This window comes from Macaca thibetana, chromosome 1 (genome assembly GCF_024542745.1).
Source record: "Macaca thibetana thibetana isolate TM-01 chromosome 1, ASM2454274v1, whole genome shotgun sequence".
Classification (NCBI taxonomy): Eukaryota; Metazoa; Chordata; class Mammalia; order Primates; family Cercopithecidae; genus Macaca; species Macaca thibetana.
In genome coordinates, this window is record NC_065578.1 from 135,234,204 (window position 1) to 135,255,946 (window position 21,743).

Below are 21,743 nucleotides of genomic sequence, written 5' to 3' on the forward strand. Positions count from 1 at the left end.
GGGAGAGGTGGAGGACACAGCCCTGGGAGCCTCCGGAGCCCTGCTCAGACCCTCGGCCCTGCCACTCCACCGGATCTCACGAACACTCACGCACAAGGGCCTTGGCAGCAGCAGCTCCCTCTGCTGGGCTGCTGAGATCCCCACTGTACAGATGGGGAAATGGAGGCCTGTGGAGGGAGAGACATGCCAAAGAGCACATGGTGACCCAGGCGGGACAGGCCTCTGGGCCATGAAGGCTTCCTCTGTCCTGACAGAGGGAGGAGATTGGACACGGTGTGTTGCGGGGGGTTTCCAAATGCGAACACTGCCCTTCTTCAAAGTACCCTCTGTGATCCCCACATCACATTTGGCCCCGAGAGGACAGTCCCTGAGGCCCAGACACTGAGGATTACAAAGCATGGAGATCTGGGGCACTGGAGCCTGGATGCAGGGTAGGCACCACAGGACCTCCGAGACCTCTGAAGGGAGCCTGCTGGGGCCAGGGCCCATCCTGGACTACTCACAAATGAGATCCCAGAGCCCCTGCAGGGGAGTTCTGTGCTTCACCTGAGGAAGCAGCCTGACCTTCTGGTAACTCCATATTTACTTTCTGAGATGTTCTGTGCATCACGATGCTCCGTGCACATGCTGTGTGTGTGTGTTTCCCCATGTGTCTGTGTGTGCATCCCATGTGCCTGAGACGGTCTCTCAGCGTCTGCCTGCTGTTGTGTGTCTGCGTCTATGTGTTTCTGGATTTCAAACTTACTTTTGGCAATGAATCAAATGAAATCAGTATTTTGAATTATGCATTTTTATGTACGTCAAGCAGAATACTTCTAAAGGCAGTAAAGATAACAAGACTGTTTTGATACACACAAAAATGCAAAATCTGGACTCCGAATGGCCATGTGGTCTCAGCTACAACATATTGTGTTTTGTCCAATAAATTCAATGGCTTTTTAAAAATCTTGACTTGCAACAGCAAAGCACATTTTAATTAAACTCACCCAGAAGTCAAGAGAAGGAAAACGTTTGCTGCAAAGCTCAATCATAGCTGCTTGTGTTTGTAATTATAAGTAATGCAAGTCAGCAAGATGCATCCAAAACTTTCAAGAACCTTAAAACATCCCTAATACGTGAAGACATGTAGTTCAAACATAGGGTTAGGGTCCTGGTCATGGCTGGGGTCGGGTGGGTAGGGTCAAGGTTAGGGTTAGCATTAGGATCAGAATTATGGTCAGGACTAGAGTCAGTGTCATAGTTAGGGTCAGGATTAGAGTTAGGATCAAGGTCATAAGGTCAGGGTTAGGGTTGGGGCCATGGTTAGGCTTATGGTCAGGGTCAGCATTAGGGTATCAGTATCATAGGGTCAGGTTCTGGGTTAGGGTTGGAGCCTGGGTTAGAGTTAGGGTCAAGCTCATGGTCACTGTTAGTGTAAGGATCAGGTTTAGGGCTAGACTTAGGGTCAGGGTCAGGGTCTTGGTCACAGTGTCACAGTGAGAGTCAGCGATACAGTGAGGGTTAGGGTCAGGGTTCATGTCAGGATCCCTGGTGGGGTCAGTATTAAAGTCAGTGTTAGGGTCAGGGTTAGTGTCAGAGTTATTGGTAGGGTCAGTATTAGGTAGAGGATCAGGGTTAGTGTTAGGGTCATAGGATGAGTGTTATGGAGCTCCTAGACACTGGGGCAGGTTACAAAGAGCACTGGGTTGAGGTGATCTGTATCTCCTGCAAATCCCATTGCAGCTGTGGGTATCTGGAACCCCACCCACCCAGCATGCTTTGGCAGGAGACCCTGCCTTGACCTCAGAGAAGCCCTCTGAGAACAGCCCTTTGTAGAAATCAGTGCCTGGATTAATCCTGCTTCTCCCAGGAAGCATCACCTATCTAGGTTCATGCTGTGAGGCACAGAAACACAGATCTATCCCCCTTGGCTTTGGCCCCAGGTATCTCAGAGGCCAGAGCTGTGTTCCACGGCCGCCTGTCTACCCAGTTTCATTGTCTGCCTTCTCTTCCAAACAGTGAGCACTCCCTGATTTCTATTCAATGTTGCTAGAGATGTTCTATCTCAAGCATAAGAATACATGCCTCGGCCAGACATGGTGGCTCATGCTTGTAATCCCAACACTCTGGGAGGCTGAGGTAGGCGGATCACCTGAGGTCAGGAGATCAAGACCAGCCTGGCCAACATGGTGAAACCCAGTCTCTACTAAAAATACAAAAATTGGTGGCGGGCGTCTGTAATCCCAGCTACTTGGGAGGCTGAGGCAGGAGAATCACTTGAACCTGGGAGGTGGAGGTTGCAGTGAGCCAAGATAGTGTCATTGCACTGCAGCCTGGGTGACAGAGTGAGATTCCATCTCAAAAAAAAAAAAAAAAGCAAAAACAAACAAACAAACAAACAAAACAGGCCTTGGATAAAGGGATTGGCCCGACAATTATGGTGGACCCTCATTATTCCATGATTCCGTATTTGTGGCTTTATTTTTCTCCTCCTCTGTTTGATTTTCTTAAACTTTCTAAATCTTGTTTGGCCTCTTTCAGGGAAGACCTGGAAAGGCAAAAATTGAGTTAAGGAAGCCTTCCTTGGGCAGGGATGGTTTTGCCCAGTGGGGCCACTCAGGGGTTGACCACTCGAGGTCCTGAGTGGAGTCAAGCTGTCTGTTTTGGCTTATAAGAGGGCACCTTGCTGCAGTGCTCCTAGAGTGGAAGAACTTTGTGGGGCCTGCTGGGCAGGTGGTGCTGGGCAGGTGGCCTCGGGCAGCCTGAGCTCCCTTAGTGGGTCTCCACTTCCTGTCTGTCACAAGATCAGGCTTAAACCAAGGGCCTCTGCTTCTCATCAACTGGGTTCCCAATCCACCTGGCTCTGTGCTCTGTGCAGGCATTGGCGGCTCAGGAAGGAGGTGAGCTGGGTTTTGAAAAAAATGAGAGCCACAGTGGGGTGCAACCCTGGCCAGAGCCTCCTGTGGCAGCCACAGAAAACACCACGAACTTCACAGGGATGCTCTGACCCACGAGGCACAGCAGACCCGAGTGGTGCCTCCACACAGGGCCTGTCCAGCAGTCCACAGTGAGGCTGCTGAGGGCCTTCTGCCCCTAAGAGCGGAGCCGGGGAAGCAGGGGCATAGCCTGTGAGAGCCATGGCCACCAGGTTGGTGCTCAAGGCTGCTCAAGGAGGCACCCAGACCTGGCCAGTGCCATGCCCAGAGCCCAACCCAAAGTCCCAGCATGGGGTCTGAAGGGCAGCAGCCAGGAACTGACCAGCTCATGCCCACCTGGACAAGCAAGAGACAGCCTGGAGGGGCCGAGGCTCAGGGCTGTGGCTGCAGGAGCCAGCACCTGAGGTCAGGTAGGTGTGGGTGTGAAGTCCACTTCTCTGTGTGTGCTGGGGCCTGAAGATGGGCAGTGGGTGTCAAGAGTCTTCGCGATGAATTAGGGAGAGTGCCCAGACCCCCGATCAAGAGGAGCAGGAGGACAGAAGACCGGGCCTCAGACACATAGCACCCCCAGAAGGCCGCAGGAGGGCACAGGGCAGCTGGGGCAGGTGGGCCTGCAGAGTCTGGGACGCAGGAAGGGAGTCTGAGCAGGGGCCACTCCCTGGCTCGTTTGAGGAGCGCCAGGGGAAGGTGGGCTGCCCTGAAGTCACTGGGGTGGTGAGCTGTGAGCTGATTCTCTGTGGACCACGTGGATCCCATATCCACCAGGGCTCCTTCTCCCTGAGGTTTGGGAAGCTCAGTCCTGGTCTGCTCAGGGCTGCCTGGTTCAGCACGGAAACCCCACAAGCAGGGAAATCCCTCCTGCCATGGGAAGACGCCGGTGTTCAGGCAGGAATGTGTCAGACTGGAAGAAATGTGAAAAATCCAGAATGGTCCCCAAATGGGGGCTTGAAAGCAACAGAGTTCTTAGTGTTCAGTGGATACGGCCCCGCCCCCACTCACACAAGCAAACCCGAGCACACACACACCACGCAGTGCACACACACTCACACACCTGAGTGTACACACACCACGCAGTGCACGCACACTCGAGCACACACGACTCACCTTCCCTAGGCAGGGTCCCTCCATCCCTGGGGGACGCCCCACCTGCCCCAAGCCACCTTTGGAGCGGCGGGGAGGACGCCCGCTCTGGTGGCGCTCCCGGGCGGACTCCTGCAAAGCCCTAGGTCCCGGGCGCTGAGCAGGCTGCGGAAGACTCCCAGGCCCGGGACTCCGCGGCGGGGGCGAAGGACGGGGATCCCTTGGTCTTTCCTCCCCCACCCTGACACTCCAAGGCAACGCAGCATCCCTTCCGCTCCTCCGCCGCCCCGGCTCCCATCCTCCACTCGCGCCCTCGCTGGGCTCGGGCAGCCAGACGGGCTCCTGCGCTACCTGGAGGAGCCCGCATCTCCCCTCCTCTGCCTTCTCCGCTGGACGCCCTGCTCCCGCCCCCGGGCCAGGGCCAGACACCCTTTCCGCGCCAAACGCCCCGCCCAGATCCCAACGTGGGTGTCTACAGACCCCAGTCCCAGGCCGACCACTTCGTCTGGCCACGCCCTCCGTCCCCACTCCACGCCTTCTGCGCCCACCCACGGCCCGCCCACTTCGTCCCAGCCCCGCTACCACGCCCACACCTAGGACCCAACCGTCGCTTCCCACGCCCTCCGCCCGCCCCTACCCACCCAGGACCTCGCCCACCCTGCCACCCATACCATGGTCCCGCCCTCCTTCCCACCCACTCCCTCCCCTCCCACCCACACCTTCTGCGCCCACCCAGGGCCAGCCCCTGTGTCTTGCTCACCCTTAGGCCATGCCTATCTCCCCACGCATACCCCAGCTCACGCTTACCGTCACGGCCCACCCAGGTCGCGCCCTAACCCCCGTCCCCGCCCTGCCACACCCACAGCCCCTCCCTCGCCCACCGCGGCCTGCAAGCTCTGCCCTGGCTGGTCCCGGCGCCTGCACGTGCGGCGCACACTCCTCCCTAACGCACTTCACTTCGGAACTAGCCGGAAGGCGCCTCCCCAGCACGCATCTGGAACCTCATCCACTCAGCGTAGCCCGCGGGGCTGTTGTCCCAACAGGCCCGGTCTCTACCGGTCTCCAAATGTAAGCTCTGGAGAGATCGTTTCCAAATCTAGGCCAAGCCCTTGGTTTTGGAAGCGTCTCCTTTGAAATCACTTAAGTCTATGCCTACAGGCTTTCTTCTGAAAATGCTGAGCCATTGGTTCACTGGGGCTGCGGTTGGCCGGGACGGCCGCTGAGCGTGTGCTTTCGATGAAGCCCGGCTCTGCCGTGCACACTCTGGGCCTTGGATCGGAACCCGGGGGCCTCAGGACCGCGCTTCTGCTGGGCTTGCCCTGCCTGTCCCGGCCCCGCCCTGCGGGACCCCGCTCCTCCCTCCTGCACTCGGATTCCTTCCCACTCATGATGCAAAATGGAAAGAAAGCAAAGGAGACCGGTATCGTGGGTGCTGGACAGTGAATCGCTCCGGCCACACCGAGACCCCTACCTTCTCCACCTCCCAGAGACCCTGTGGAGGTCAGGCACCCTGACTTTTCTGGGGACACGCCGGTGTCAGCGTCGCTCTGTGCCTGTTAACAGCGCCCACCTCTCCGCAGCTGCAAAGCTGCAGTGTCTTGCTCTGTCTAATGCATTTCAGTCAGAGGCACTGCGGCCTGCCAGGCTGGCCCTGATCCACACCCTGGTTCTCTCCGACTAGCTGTGCCCTGCGCCCTCCTGAGACACACACCACACACACCCACCTCTGACCCTGGGCCCCTGCTCGGAGTCACAGTGGAGGCTCCCGGTCCTCCCCACCAGCGACCTTGCCTCTCCCTGATACCACCGGGGACCACGACCGCTCCCTCCTCCGCAGGGAGGCCCGTGTGCCAGTTCCTTCCTCCGGGGACTCCGAGTCGCCTCGGTCCAAGGGGTGGACCTCCTTCCCAGGGGGTGAGTGTAGCACGATCTCAGGGCCGCGCTCTGGAGCCTCCCAGAGTGGGGTGCGGGAGGGTGGCCTTGGCCCCGAGCCTCAGGCCGTGCGGCATGCACAACCGACCCAACTCCCCCAGCGCCAGAGGGCCGGGAAACCCCGAGTGTGCGGAGCAAGCCGCTGAAGGCCGGGCCCCTGGTCCCGCCGCCTCTCCTACTGTCTCCTCCCTGGGACTGAGGTGCCCATCAAGCGTTCCGTATTCGAGACCAGTGGGCAAACTGTGACATCCCCTCTCGGCCTGACCGGTAGCAGTGCCCCCTGTACTGGACAGGACTCCTGACTTCACTGCTGTAAATACTCCACCGACGGAGACCACTGAATTGAAACATGTGGAGCAAATTCTAGCATCTCCATGGCGGAGGCTTGTATCCAGTTGACCTTTTTCACAGCAAGTCAACAGAACAGAAGAAGCCCTCCTTTTCCTGGGGCTTGCAGTTGCTGTGGGCCACGACACCTCCCTGGCCCATCCTGGCTTTCCGGGCTGGCTGCCACCCTGTAGCTGGCATGCCCAGGAACTTGTAGCAGCCAGAGGTGCCTATGACAGGTGCCACACCCTTCTCAGCAGCAGGGTCTCTCCACAGTGCACTGTGTGCCTTCCATCTACCTCAAAGACACCAAGGGAGAAGAAGGGGATGTCTCCCAGGCTAACCACCTCTGTGGGACTTCTGAACACGAGTGACCTTCAGGAGGGGCATCAGCACATCTCCATCAGCCCCTGAGCTGAGGGGGGAAGCAGCAGTGGCAGGTGGTGACATGTGCTGTGAGTGGGACAAGAAATTGCAGAGAGGTGGCAATGCCCACTCACTGGGACCTGTATGCCGGGTTGGGGTGAGGTTCCCAGTGGGTGGGACACTGTGTCTTCAGAGCTGTGCATGGGATGTGTGGACATCCCCTCGTTACTGATTCAGAGACAGACATTCAGAGACGGCAGGTACCTTCCTGAGGCCTGGCACACAGTACATGGAGGGATGAAGCGTCCACCCCGACCAGGTAAGTGAGAGGGGAGGGCTGGCCCATGGCCTCCTGGATGGAGGAAACGCTGGGTGGTGGATCTCAAGATACCTATGACTCCTGGCCCTAGTGCACTGGCAGCTTCTCTCAACCCCTCAGCCAAACACTAAGGGCTGGAAAGGATTCTGCAGGTGTCATTAAGGCCCAATGATATGGGTTGGCTGTGTCCCCACCCAAATCTCATCTTGAATTGTAATCTCTGTAATCCCCATGTCATTGGGAGGGACCCAGTGGGAAGTGATTGGATCATGGGGACCGTTTCTGCCATGCTGTTCTTGTGACAGTGAGTTCTTACGAGATCTGGTGGTTTTATAAGCATCTGGAAATTCCCCTGCTTGCACTCACTCACTTCTTCCTGCTGCCCTGTGAAGGTGCCTGCTTCTGCTTCACCTTCCGCCATGATTGTAAGTTACTTAAGGCCTCCACAGCCATGCGGAACTGTGAGTCAATTAAACCTTTTTTCTTTATAAATCACCTAGTCTCAGGTGTTTCTTAGACTGGGCGCAGTGGCTTTCGCCTGTAATCCCAGCACTTTGGGAGGCCTGAGCCAAGTGTTGGAAGTGTGGGCCTGTTTTCTCCTTGAGGCTTGTAGTAAAATGCAGAAGGAAAGAAGCACTGAGGATGGAACTGCAGAAATAAAAAACAACAACCAGCACTTGATGATCTGAGAAATTCTCAGCCTGTCCAGATAGCAAAAGATGATAGAATGAGGAGCACCATTGTTGGGAAAGTGTGATCTGCAGAGAAGTCTGGGCAGTAACTGGACAGTGATTCGCTGTGGGACTCACGGTGCATTCTGCCCTCTCAGCAGAGGCCAGCAGTCAACATGGGGCTGGGCAGCAAAGCTCTGTGGAGGACCCACTTATCTAAAGGCATTGATCCCTGTGACATGCACAGGAGACTCACAAGGATTTTGAGATTGTTAGATCAACAGAAACATTTCCAGCTTGGATGAAAGGTGCAGAGCCGGGGCAGTGTGAAAAAGGGCTGTTGGAATCCCAAAATCTTACAGGCAGGAAACAGGCTGATGGAGCTACTGGACTGCAGACCAGGTTCTACCCTTAAAGAAAAAGGATGACCCCACAGGTGGAGCTTTGGCTTAAGAGGCCAAAACCTCAAATCCCAGAAAATTATTTTCAGGTCCTGAAACCTAATGAAATTTGTTCTGCTGGATTTCAATATTGCTTGGGAATGGTGACTCCATTCTTTTTCTTTTTTTTAATAATAGTTTTAGGCTGGGTCCGGTGGCTTACGCCTGTAATCCCAGCACTTTGGGAGGCTGGGGTGGGAGGACTACATCAGGGCAGGAGATTGAGACTAGCCTAGCCAACATGGTGAGACCTCGTCTCTACCAAAAACACCAAAATTAGCCGGATGTGGTAGCACATGCCTGTGATCCCAGCTACTCAAGAGGCTGAGGTGGGAGGATCACTTGAGCCCAGGAGGTCAAGGCTGTGGTGAGCTGTGATTGCACCACTGCACTCCAGCCTTGGCAACAGAGTGAGACACTGTCTCAAAAATGGTAATAATAATTAAAAATAATAATATAAAGAGGCCAGGTGCGGTGGCTCACACCTGTAATCGTAGCACTTTGGGAGCCTGAGGCAGTCAGATCACCTGAGGTAAGGAGTTCAAGACCAGCCTGGCCAACGTGGTGAAATCCCACCTCTATTAAAAATACAAAAATTAGCTGTGCATGGTGATGCATGCCTGTAATCCCAGCTATTTGGGAGGCTGAACCAGGAGAATTGCTTGAACCCGGGAGGCGGATGTTGCAGTGAGCCAAGATCACGCCACTGCACTCCAGCTTGGGCGACAGAGTGAGAATCCATCTCAAAAAATAAAAAGAGGAATAGTTTTAGGTTTATGGAATAGTTGAGTGGAAGATAGTTCCCATATACCCCAGCTTACACCCTCAGCCTCCCTTAATATAAAAATCCCCCACCACAGTGGTACATTTATTACAATCAGTGAGCCTAGCTTGACACAGTATCACCCAAAGTTTACATGAAGATTCACTCCTGATGTTGTACATTCTAGGGGTTTTGACAAATGTATGACAGCATGCATCCATCATTAGAGCATCAAACAGAGCAGTGTCACTGCCCTAAAACTCCTCTGCACTCTGCCTGTTTATCCCTCTCCCCCTCCAATGCCTGACAACCACTGATCTTTTCACTGTCTCCATAGTTCAGCCTTTTCTGGTGTGTCCCCTAGTTCTCACATTGGCTTCTTTCACTTAGCAATATGCATTCACGTTTCTTCCATTTCCTTTCATGACCTGATGGCTCATTTATTTTGAGCACTGAATAATACCATTGTCTGGATGGGCCACAGTTGATTCATTCACCTGCTGAAGCCCATCTTGGCTGCTTCCATGTTTGGACAATTATGAATAAAGCTGCTATAAACATTCATGTGCAGGTTTCTGTGTGAACATGTTTTTAATTTATGTGGGTAAATACCAGGGAGCATGATTGCTGAATCATATGGTAAACTGCCAAACTGTCTTCCAAAGTGGCTGCACCATTTTGCATTTCCACCAGCAATGGATGAGAGTTCCTGTTGCTCCACGTCCTGCCCAGCAACTGCTGGTGTTAGTGTTTTGGATTCTGGCCATTCTAGCAGGTGTGTAGTTGCACCTCCTTGTTTTAATTTGCAGTTCCCTAATGGCATGCAATGTGAAACATCTCTTCAGATGCTTATTTGCTTATATCTTTTTGGTGAGGTGTTTGTTATGGTCTTTGGTACCATTTTTACTTGGGTTTTTTTTGCTAAGTTTTAAGAGTTCAAAATTTTTTTTTTTTTTTTTTTTTTTTTTTTTTTTTTTTTAGATTTTAGCATTGTTATTAGAGATGGGGTCTGGCTTGGTTGCCCAGGTTGGTCTCAAACTTATGGTCTCAAAGGATCCTCCCCTGTCTCAGCCCCCTGAGTTATTGGGAGTCATGCCTGGCTTCAAGAGTTCTTTTTCTATTTTGGATGAAGTCCTGTGTCAGACGTCTTTTGCAAATATTTCTCCCAGTCTGTGGTTTGTCATTTCATTCTCTTGACAGTGTCATTTGCAGAGCATTAAGTTTTACATTTTAATAAAGTCTAGCTTGTCAATTTATTGTTTCATGGATCATGGCTTTGGTATTATGCTATATCTAAAAAGCCATCACCAAGGGAATGTAAATTAGCCATCAATTAACCACTAGGGAAAACAGTTTAATAATAAATGAGTGAAAAAAAATTTATAAGCCATCATCATACCCAAGATAACCTACATTTTCTCCTATGATATATTCCAGGACATTTCTAGTTTGCATTTTACTTTTAGGTCTATGATCCCCTTTAGTAATTTTTTTTTTTTTTTTTTTGAGATGGAATCTCACTCTGTCACCGACTGGAGTGCAGTGACGCGATCTTGGCTCACTGCAACCTCCGCCTCCCAGGTTCAAGCAATTCTCCCGCCTCAGCCTCCTGAGTAGCTGGGATCACAGGTGCTTGCCAGCAAATTTTGTATCTTTAGTACAGACAGAGTTTCACCATGTTGGCCAGGCTGGTCTTGAACTCCTGACCTCAACTGATCCACCTGCCTTGGCTTCCCAAAATTCTGGGATTACAGGCATGAGCCACAGCGCCCAGCTCCTTTTCATTAATTTCTGTTTAGGGTGTAGGGTCTGTGTTTGATTTCTTTTGCACATGTGTATGTCTAGTTGTCCCAGCACCATTGTTGAAAAGACTGTCTTTTCTGCATTGTGCATCTTAGAAAATGAGTTGACTATATTTATATGGGTCTATTTCTGGGTCCTCTAATCTGTTCTATTATTTGTCTCTCCTTTTACCAGTAACACACTGGTTTGCTAACTGCAGCTTTCTAAGTCTTCTAGTCAGGTAGTGTCAGTCCTCCAACTCTGCTCCTCTCCTTCAGTATTGAATTGATTATTCTGGGTCTTTTGCCTCTCCACATATACTTTAGAATCATTTGTTAATATCCACAAAATAACTTGCAGGGATTTTGATTGCAATTGCATTGAATCTATAGATCAAGCTGGAAAGAACATGTTGAAAATACTGCGTCTTCTTATCCATAAATGTGGAATTTTTCTCTATTTGTTTCTTCTTTTTTCATCAGGGTTTTGTAGTTTTTCTCATATATATAGAAAGAGTACACATTTTTTTAGACTTGTATGTAAGTATTTTATTGTTTGGGGGTGCTAATGTAGAAGTATTTTGTTTTTAACTTCAAATCCACTCATCCATTGTCGGTATACAGGAAAGTGATTAACTTTTGTATATTTTGAAATCTTGAATAGTTGTTCATTATTCTAGGGGGTTTTCTTGATCCCTTTTTACACTTTCTACCTGAAAAATGTCATTTATGAACAAAGAGAGTTTGTTTCTTCTTTCAGTATCATTAAACCTTAACTTCCTTTTCTTGCCTTGTTCCATCTGTTAGAGCTTAAAGTCCTGAAAGGAGGTGGTGAGAGCGGACGTACGGACCTTGGTCGTGATTTTAGTGGGAAAGTTTCTACATTCTTACTACAGTATATCATGTTAGTTTTGAGGTCCAGTGGACAAGAAATGGCCAAGTGACACAAAAGGCCTCAACTAATATTGCAAGGACTTGCTGACAGTGAGAGGTTAGAAACACAGGAGACCCCACCCACACTGTGAGGTCCTGATGAGAGCGAGGGGGCAGGGACAGGGGAGACCCCACCCACACTGTGAGGTCCTGATGAGAGCGAGGGGGCAGGGACAGGGGAGACCCCACCCACACTGTGAGGTCCTGATGAGAGCGAGGGGTCAGGGACAGGGGAGACCCCACCCACACTGTGAGGTCCTGAGGACAGGGCACAGCCTCCTCCAGGCTTGATGGGGGTGCACACGGTGGCTGCAGGCATGGTGAGCTCTTGCTGCTGGCTCTCAGCACTGAGAGGAGGGAAGGGCCATGGTGTCCGCATGCCTTGGGCTGGGCTTGGGGGCCAACACTGGCCTCCTTGGGGTGCCCAGGCTGGGAGCACTCACTCACCTGTGGCCTTAGTGTAAAAACCCCAGAGGGCAAGGTCTCCTTTTGCAGGCTGCTAAGTATAAATCAAATAAGAAAAAGAGAGCAGAAAACAATTTCCCAAATCAAAAAAGAACATCAGAGTGCTGGGCACAGTGGCTCACGCCTGTAATCCCAACACTTTGGGAGGCCGAGGTGGGCGGATCACCTGAGGTTGAGAGGTTGAGACCAGCCTGACCAACATGGAGAAACCCCATCTCTACTAAAAATACAAAATTAGCCAGGTGTGGTGGCGCATACCTGTAATCCCAGCTACTCGGGAGACTGAGGCAGGAGAATCACTTGAACCTGGGAGGTGGAGGTTGTGGTGAGCCAAGATCCAGCCATTGCATTCCAGCCTGGACAACAAGAGGGGAACTCCGTCTCAAAAAAACAAAAACAAACAAAAAAGATCAGAGCTCCCTGGGCTGTGGCTTTCTAGAGAGGCTGCTTCCCAGTTTTCCTGCCAGGCACCTGCACCGGCTCTGGCAGCTGGCACTGCAGCCCCTAGTCCAGCTACAGCCTCAGAGCAAGACCTCCTGTGGAACTGGGGTCTTGGCAGACATCCTCAGTGAGTGACATCAAGACCAGGCCATCCTGGATTAGGGTGGGCCCTGGACCTGTGGCAGGTGACCCTCTAAGAGAAAGGGGAGGGGGACTTGAGGTGCACACATCGGGAACTGGCCATAAGAGGATGGGCAGAGACTGGAGTGTGCAGCCACGCGCCCAAGGCGCCTGAGCCACCAGGAGCTGAAGGAGGCCATGCGGGGTGCAGAGTCCTCCCCAGAACCTTTGGAGAGAGCACACCTGGGATACCTCAATGTGGGGCTTCCGGCTGCAGAGCTGCGAGGGTGTGTGAGGCTCACTGAGCAGCCTGGGAAGGCAGCACCACTGGGCATTGGGTGCACCAGCATGGAGGCCCCATAGGCTGGGCCATGGCACCATCCTGGGCCTCACCTCCCATGTGCCCACACCCTTCCTTGCAGCCCTGCATGAGGCATCTGGAAGCAGCATGGCGAAGGGGCACCACCCGTAATGTGACGCGCAGTCCCGCCAGAGGCCATACTCACCTCCCCCAGGGCCTCTGAGGGAGTGGCCGCTGACCCAGACACAAGGCATCAGGTAGAAACATTGGCACCCACCTTCAAAAACCACTCTAAAGCCAGCATTTCCCTTTATTTCTGGATGGAAATGGGGCCATAAAAGCAGAAATCAGTATTTCTGTTTGAAAGGTGCAGTCATGCTAATTTCACTTTTGGCTAAAACCGAGACGATAAAAGAACAGCTGGGTGTTTATAGGATGCCCTCAAAGTGAGCTGGCTCAGTGAGCTGGGTTCTAACTTCACTCACAAATTCATAGTACAGCTTAGAAGGCCAGTCTGTCCATGAAAGGGAGCCAAGACAAGACGAGGGCAGCGCATTGGCCTCTTCCAGGCCTGTGCCAAGTGTCCTTGGGGTCCCGCCATGGTCCACACTTCTGCGGCATCTGCAGAACATGTGGCCGGGTCCTGTCTGGCAACACGGAGAGCCGAGTGGGGGGCAGGCATAGAGCACACCTATGGAGGCCCCTAGTGTGGAGGTGGCCCCACAGTAGCAGCCCCATCCAGAGGAAGACCACACCGGAGGGCCACAGGCCTCTGCAGCCCTGGCACCGACTCTCAGTCCTCCATCTCAGGGGGATGTGCAGGCAGAGACAGGAATGCAGGGACACTCTGCCCCTAGGTCAGCTTCTTCATCCGCCTGTTGTGCTTGTCGATGGTCAAGGTTGCTCTGTCCACAGCTGCTGCGACGCCATCCAGGGCTTCGTCTTGTCTCTCTAGCTCACTCTCAGCCTCCAGGGCCAGCCCCTTCATCCTCCTCAGGATCTGGGGAGAAGCACAAAATCACAGCAGAGGCTGCCATCTCTGCAAACCCTAGCAGAGACAACATCTCCCTGTCTCACACATCCAAGAGCCTTTGCGTGACCACCTGGGTGATGCCATCTGAGAGCCAGCGGGAGGGAGCCAGCAGCCCAGCACCAGGGTCAGGTCATGGCTCTGCCTCTGCCAGTACAGGCCTGGTGAGATGAGATGCCCGCCCCACCTCCTGCCTGGTGCAGCGGCCACACTGTGGCCTGCCATCTCCAGGCTGCGGAGTGCTCTGTTTGGCTGACCCTGTGGTAGCGTTGCATGTGGGTGTGGAATTCCTGCCCACAGCAGGGCAGCTGGGGACCTGGGTAGGCAGCTCAGATTTGAGTCCCAGCTCTCGCCTGGCCACTGTGCTCATGACCTGTCTGCACGTGGGTCCCTAACTGCAGATGGAGTGGGAAAGTAGGATTAAAAAGAAACACAAACCCTTTCTCTTGTCTCTAAGTGTGAGATGTTTCATGCACACTGCAAATGATAGAACGAAATTCTCCACACGGTGGAGGGCAGCCAGCACCGTGGGGGTGTGGAAGACAGTCCCCGGCCCAGCAGGTGCAGAAGCTGGAGGCACGCAGGGCCAGGCAGGTGTCGATGGGGAAGGCTGGATGGGTGGGCCACCCCAGGAACGACAGCACAGAGATGTGTCCCCTGGGTGCAGCGGGGGCGATAAGCTGAGGGCTGAGCTGGTGCTGTGTCTGTGGCTTAACCGGCTGTGTTCTATGAGGAATCTAGGCAGGTGAACCACACTGTAAAGCACTGCTTTACGCACTCAGCCTAGCTCTAGAAGCCTCATACCACCACCTGACAACAGAGAAGAATACACTGGAAAGGAAACTTGAGTGACCCACCACTTGCAATAAATGTCCATGTCCTCTTTCAGGGAAAGTTCTGGATCACTGTTTAAGACAGGAGAAGGAACCCTCAGTGTTCTGTGTCCCCACCAGTTGGACGGCAGTGACCGCCCAGGGTCCAGAGGGTGGTGATTTTGAGGGGAGTCCCTACAGCTCCTCTGGTTGCCTCTAGGAACAGCACACCTGAGCCCTCGGGGAGCGGCCTCCTCATGCTCCGCCCAGTGACATGGCAGGAGGCTCAGCGTCCTGCAGGGTTGGGCGACCAGGGCAGGGGATTCAGTGCTCCCCAGCAGCAGGGCGGCCAGCGGTGGAACACATGCAGCTCGGGATTCAGGGTCACAAGCAATGCCCCCGCCCATGGTCCGGCCTTCATCTGACCCATGAGAAACAGTATGGAGGCGGCCAGGACAGAGGGCCAGTCAGTCGGATCCAGCTCCTTCCACGGAACAGTGTGGCTCACATGAGATCACAAATGCGAACAAGCTGTGAAAACCGGAAAGGGCCTAGCCAGGGTCGCTGCTGCGCTGCAGAAGGAGCCCTTTCCCAGCTGAGGGCCCAGCCCCTCTCTGAGGACGGCACAGGGAGTTGGGGGCTGAGGTCACTCACAGGCACACAGCAGAGGTGAAATGAGCCACATGTCCCTTTCCAAACGCAGCCTTCCTGCTGAGATCTTTGTCATAAGACAGATGAATAAATGCCTGACTAGAGCCCCAGCTCCAGACAGCAGGGCTTCTGCACCCTCAGGAGCTGGCAGAAACTCCATCTGTTGAGTCATGACTTAGATCGCTGGATGGGGCTCTGGAAAGTATATGGTGGGGTCAGTGGCTCCAGGAGGACGGGCAGATGACCTCACACAGGAGGTCTTTTCCACCGCCTGGCCCATGAGCTCACGTGGCCCACGCCCAAACTGTGCCATGAGAGGGAAGAAAGCATCAGCCCACCCCTCGCTGGCTCTGCTAACCCGCTCCCTTCTCACCTGCCACTGCTCTCAGAGTGATCCTGAGGACATTGCTGGAACCAGCAGGCACAGTCCTTGGAAAGGATGGCCGGGCTACACACTCACACCGTCCCTGTGCCTACATCCCGTGAGGAGGCCTCCCGCAAGCCAGGGATATGGATCCGCTCGGGCTCTGGTCTCAGTCCCTATGTCCCTCGTCAACCATGCTAAAATGTGATTTAAGCGTATTTAGAATTTAAATGTCCTTCAGGGCCACAGGGCTCCTGTAAGCTGACAGCTGGGGAGATGGCCCAAGCCCCTGCCAGGACCCACAGCTCTAAGGCCTCCCACCAGCCCCTGCGTCAGCCCTGCCCTCTCCACAACCACGGCGTGGAGTGCTATCAGGAGACACCACTATTTGTCTTTTCTGTTAATAACTGCATGTAGAAAACCAGGAAACAAGAGAGAAGTTAAGGAAGAAAACAAAATCTGTCCATAATCCAGACCACTGTTAGACTGGCACCATCAGTGACACGAGCACACTCCCATCTGGCTTTTTTCCCCATTGCTATGTCCATACACTCTTGCGAATAACTCAAATTTGAGATTAAACTACACACACAACTTTGTCTTCTGTTTTTACCATCCCATAGCTATCCTGAATGAAAGCTGAGTTATCGGATATGCAATGTAAGCTGACATTGTTCTAAAAACGTGGCACATTTTACCTGTTTCACAGACAGGGTGACCTGCCCCTGGTCCTGAGGATACACTCATTGCACATAGAGATGCTGTGTGGCATGACCCAGGTCACGTCCCAGGTCACTGCTAGAAGTCCCATAGCCCTTATAGGTGGTGGCAGGGCCCTGGGACATCCAAGGGAGGCTGGGCCAGGACCTGCTGTGGCTCTCAGACTGGAGTGTCTTCGGCAGGATGACACTAAGGGTAGCGGAATAAGCCGTATTAATCTGTCTAACCCTGACCCAGATGTTCGAAGGTAAAAATGATAGGGAAAACAAATAAAATCCTGTACTGAACCCAACAGACACAGAGTACCATTTGACATACATCAATGCCAATAATTATTAAACATACATCATATTCTTCTTTTAAACATAGTCCTAGCAAGCCGCCATGAAGGTTATACTACCCACGGCAAGGCCCAGAAGAGACCGGCAACAACTCAGGGATCAGGAGCCACATGGAGACCAGGACCACAGGGAGGCGTGAAGCCCATCCACCTGGGGCCACCTCCACACAGACCCTGAGAGCCCCACACTCCTGTTCACTATCTTCCCCACATGACGCCTGTCCCCCCGGCTCATCTCCAACAGACCCAGGCAGGCCAGCACTCATGTCTGCCACCTTCCCTGCAAGGCTGAGTGGTGTATGCCCAAGATGCTGGCTGTGCTAGTGACCCTGGTGTGATGTGATCACTTTATGTTCCATGTATGGAAAATATCACTACATAAGCCATGAGTATGTACAATTATTCTCAACCTAAAAATATTGTCTATGACATCTCCCCAGAATATAAAGAAGAAAATAACCTTTTTTAAAAAAAGACACCAAATTCATGCCTTTTTCTAGTGCATAAGAAAGCAGTGGAAATAGCAAAAATTTCTATAGTTTAGGTTTTTGCCTAATAAGCACAGTAATAATATGCACATTTAATTTGTGACCAAGACCAGCTGATCTGCCTACAGAAGTGGAATATTTTATTGTGTACACAGACAAAATAAAGGCTGGCTCCTACTGTACTTTTTGATTTGAAAATGTCTCACCACGTTAAAGGCCTTAAAAGAGAACTCATTCCAAATAGCCTGTTGAGACCCTTGGCCTGCCTGCCAAAATTGCACTTGAAGTTAATTAATAATGCAAAAACACAAGAGCGATCTGTACAGCTGCTAGGTCTGCAGACAAAGAACATTCCTGAGCGAACCTTCAAACTGCCAGTGTCCTGGAGTGCGGGTCCAGATTCTTTTTCCTTTAAGAAGGGACTGAAGTAATTATATGGCATCGTGTGCATTCCACATAACAGGGATGGAAAGAATGGAGAATGTGAAGTCTGGCCAAACCCTAGAAACAGTTGTTCCTCTGCGGCCTGGGGTGACAAGCCATCTAGCCATTGTGTAGGATGTTGTCAGCTCCAGGGCAGCCAGTGGCCTCACGGAGGAACCCTCATGGGCTCTGAGTCAGAGGCCAGGTGCAAATCAGACTTCCTTGAGTCCCTGCTACATAAGTAAAGAAACTCAGGAACCGGCCTTCCTTCCAGCCAGTTCGACCTCCATAGAAACCACCTGATTAAAAGTGCTTTGGGTTTTGGGGGAAACAAACTTTTATAAACTTCAAAGAAATAGAGCAGGGAGTGCTTGAAGGACAGTATAATCCAGGTAGGCCCTGGGGCATGCCTGCGAGCCGGACCTGAGAGAAGTGTTCCTAAGAGAAGCTGCGGCTTAGAGCGTCAGTGGATGCCTGGCCAGACCTAGGCCCAGACTCTGTGGTCCTGAGCGGCTTGTGGGACCCGCTGAGGGCGTCAGAGCCCAGGAAGGGGAGCAGCCCTAGGTGACTTAGGCAGGCAGCAGGAGGCACAACCTGAACAAAGAAACACAACTGAGTGCGGCCGACACTGCCAGCTTATGGCCTAGGATAGCACCAAAGCCACTTTCCTCCAACACGTCTGTGAGGAGGATGCCCTGGGTGCTGCGGGCCTGGCCGGCTCCCTCGTGCCCTTAAGCAAGGCTGTTCCGGAAGAAAAGCTTCTGCTCGCTGCCCTGCTAGGAAAGCCTCTGTCTCCATGAAGCTCCTGCAGACTCAGAGCAAAGCATCACCAACACTGTCTGGGTTGACAGTGACATAGGCCAGAAGCCCTGCACAACAAAGACAAGAGCGTTTAGCATTCTCACCATTTCCATTTTGTTTATAAAGACAAAAAATAAATATGGAAAAATAGCCTAATGAAGTAGGGTGGGCCCACCTACCAAGCAGCTGTGTGTCCATGCGCGCACCATTAGGGCAAGGCTGAGTGCCGGGCGCCTGAAGACATCCCGGGCTTGTGCTTTCGCTGCCACCAGCAGCCCGGGAAGACGCTGCTCCAGAGGCATGCAGGGCCTTGAGCCTCCAAACTCTGCGGGACATTGGCTCTTGTGTCCCACGCGACATGTCTGCTCTGGCTCGCCTTGCAATGCCAGAGTGTGGCACATCACTGCACAAAGCCAAGCATCGAGAGCAGTCTGCTGTTAGCTGTGCTGCCCTGGCCGTGTCATTAAGCTGACTCACTGAGGAACTGTGAATTTTCTTGCAGTGAGAAATTAGCAACCATTTAAGAACAGAGCTGGGATAAATCAAGCTGTCTACAACTCAAAATAGTTCTACCAGTTGGGGCCATTAATATGCTGCAGAGAATGTAAAGGGGGAAAATTGGCTCTCACCACAGCCAAGCTCTGGAGGCTGTAAAGAACACTCTCTGCTGCGATCTGTCACACTCGGCACTCGCAGACCACCCTGAGGCCCGCCCGAGTCCCCTCTGCTGCATTCCTGGAGGCCAAGGTGGTCTGTGCACTAGCAGGGGGGCAGGCGCAGGGCCCCCCTCCTCAGGATGCCCCCGTGGCGGTGGGTTGAGGCAATGAGCACGGAGGCCTTGCTGCTCAGAGGGGACTTTGAGTCAGCCGGGCCAGCTGAGCTCATTCCAGGCGCGCACAGGAAACGCTGTGCAGAGCAAGGAGCCGGGCCTGGACTAAATTGTCCTGCCCAAGAGCGCTCCCTGCTCCTAGACCACAGATGGAGATTCCCATTAAGAGAGCCAAGTGCTTGAGGGACGATGAATCCTCACTAAAGTGTTCAGTGAATGTGAACTGAGTGCCACTGAAGGTGCATCTCACACGTGGAAGAACCTCAGTGGTACCCTCAAAATAGGAAACAAACTGAAAACGCACTAAAATGTGGCTCTTCCAAGGGGTCGGCCACAGCCCCACAAAACCCACTTCCCAGCCTGAACCAAAACGGCCAGAGCTGTGGCCAATGAATCTGCTCCCAACTTGCCAGGCACCTCATGCTCTGCCCTGTGCGCTGCGGCCCTGTCCCCCTTGCCTCTCATCTGCACCTTGAGGCGGGACGCTGCTGTGCAGAGGGGACAGGAACAGGGCCCAACACTCAGGGCTGTGACACACAGCTCAGAAGCAGCCACAGTGCTGACCCCTGCCATCCAGGGCCACTCTGCAGCCTCACTCTCCCAGTGGGTGATGCCTGGCCCAGTGAACCTGCCTCTGGCATTGCTCTCTCATCCTTCAACACATGGTGTCAACAGCTGCACAAACCTACTTCCCAGCCTGAACCAAGACTGCGTAATACCTGCTGACCACATTTAAAGGCTAGCAAATGTATCAAAATGAACAGAACAGCTAGGCAGAGGATCCATACAGAAACAGGCAGCCTGCACAGCACTATAAACCCATGGCCCAGGAGACCTGTGCAGAGCGCTCCACCCACAACCGCAGGAGCCCATTCTCCTCTGCACCAGATTCCTCCATGGGCCACAGGCTGGGAGGTGGGCCACGGACTGGGAGGCAGCCCTCAACAAGCCTAGAGAGACGGATCCACAGCAGGTGTCTCCTCCAACCACAGCAGAGGGAAGCTAGCAACACGGCAAACTGCAGTGTTCACAAATTAAACAACCAACAGGTGATGGAAGGGAAATCAGTAAATTCTTTGAGATGAATGAAAACAAAAGCATGATATACTAAAATAGTCATGTGCTGCGTAATGATGTGGATGCATCCTGAGGAACCATGGCTCAGGGTCTCATTGTGGGACAATGCTAGAGCACACATACACACACCAAGGGGGCAGGGCCTGTGGTGCCTGGCTGTGTAGTGGGGCACATCCCCACAGGCTGCAGGCCTGCACGGCACACCAGAGCACCAAGCAGCACAAGTAGCTGGAGCACCACGGTAACCACCTGCACATCTAAATGTGAAGAAGGTACAGTAAACGTGCAGCATAAAGATACGAAATGGCACGCAGTATAGGGCGCTTCCCGTGAGCAGGGCTGGCAGGACTGGACGCAGCCCTGGGTGTGTGGTGAGTGACCGTGAAGGCTTAGGTTTGACTGAACACTACTGTGGACTTTATCAACACTGTGCACTAAGGCTCCACTAAATTTATTTTAAAAAGTCTTTCTTCAGTAATAAGTGAGCCTTAGCTTCCTATAACTTTTGTGTATTACAAACTACGATTTTTTTTTAACTCTGACTCTTCTGTAATAAAACTTCATACACCAACACTATATAGCCGTGCCAGAATAATTTTTCTTTATATTGTTATCCTATATGCTGTTTTCTCTTTTTAATTTATTTTATTTTTTACTTTTAAAACTTTTTTTTGGCCAGCGCAGTGGCTCATGCCCATAATCTCAGCACTTTGGGAGGCTGAGGATGGAAGGTTGCTTGAGCCCAAGAGTTCAAGACCAGCCTGGGCAACATAGGGAGACTCCATGTCTACAAAAAAATAAAAAAACAACTTAGGTGGACATGGTGGTACACACCTATAGTCCCAACTACTTGGGAGGCTGAGGTGGGAGAATCATCTGAGCCCGGGAGGTGGAGGTTGCAGTGAACAGAGATCATGCCACTGCACTCCAGCCTGGGAGATAGAGTGAGACCCTGTCTCAAAATAAAAAGTACAAAAAACCTTACAAAAAACCTTACTACAAACCTACAGTAATCAAAACAGCGACACTAGACCACAGAATGGAATTAAGTGAGAAACCAGAGATAAACTCATATATCTATGGCTAACGGATTTTCAACAAGGGTGTCAAGACCATTTAATGGGGAAAGAATGGCTGGCTTACCAAATGGTATCGGGAAAACTCGATCTGGACACACAGAATAAATCTGGGTCCTCACCTCACTCTGCACACAAACATTAACTCAGAATGGGTTCACAACCTAAAGAGGAAACCAAAACCACAGAACTCCTAAGAAAACATGGGGGTAAAGCTTTATGACCTGGGGGTCTTAGAGCATTTTCCTTAATAAGGGGGATCACTGTGTACCCTAAAG

General features: G+C 52.5%; 2 protein-coding genes across 5 annotated transcripts in view; both read right to left on the reverse strand.

The window, feature by feature from the left end:
- Nucleotides 1-21,743, reverse strand: part of GUK1 (guanylate kinase 1) — a 359,169-nt gene that overhangs the window by 331,091 nt on the left and 6,335 nt on the right. The gene's annotated exons all lie outside the window — the stretch shown is intronic.
- The window catches only part of SNAP47 (synaptosome associated protein 47), a 779,054-nt gene continuing 770,459 nt past the window's right edge, over nt 13,149-21,743 (reverse strand). For 2 of the 3 annotated variants that reach the window (XM_050758011.1, XM_050758000.1), the window contains one exon: nt 13,149-13,854. In XM_050758011.1, coding sequence (XP_050613968.1) covers nt 13,708-13,854 — 147 coding nt within the window. In that variant the 3' untranslated portion in view covers nt 13,149-13,707. The remainder of the gene's footprint in view (nt 13,855-21,743) is intronic. The other variant, XM_050757992.1, reaches the window with a different exon arrangement.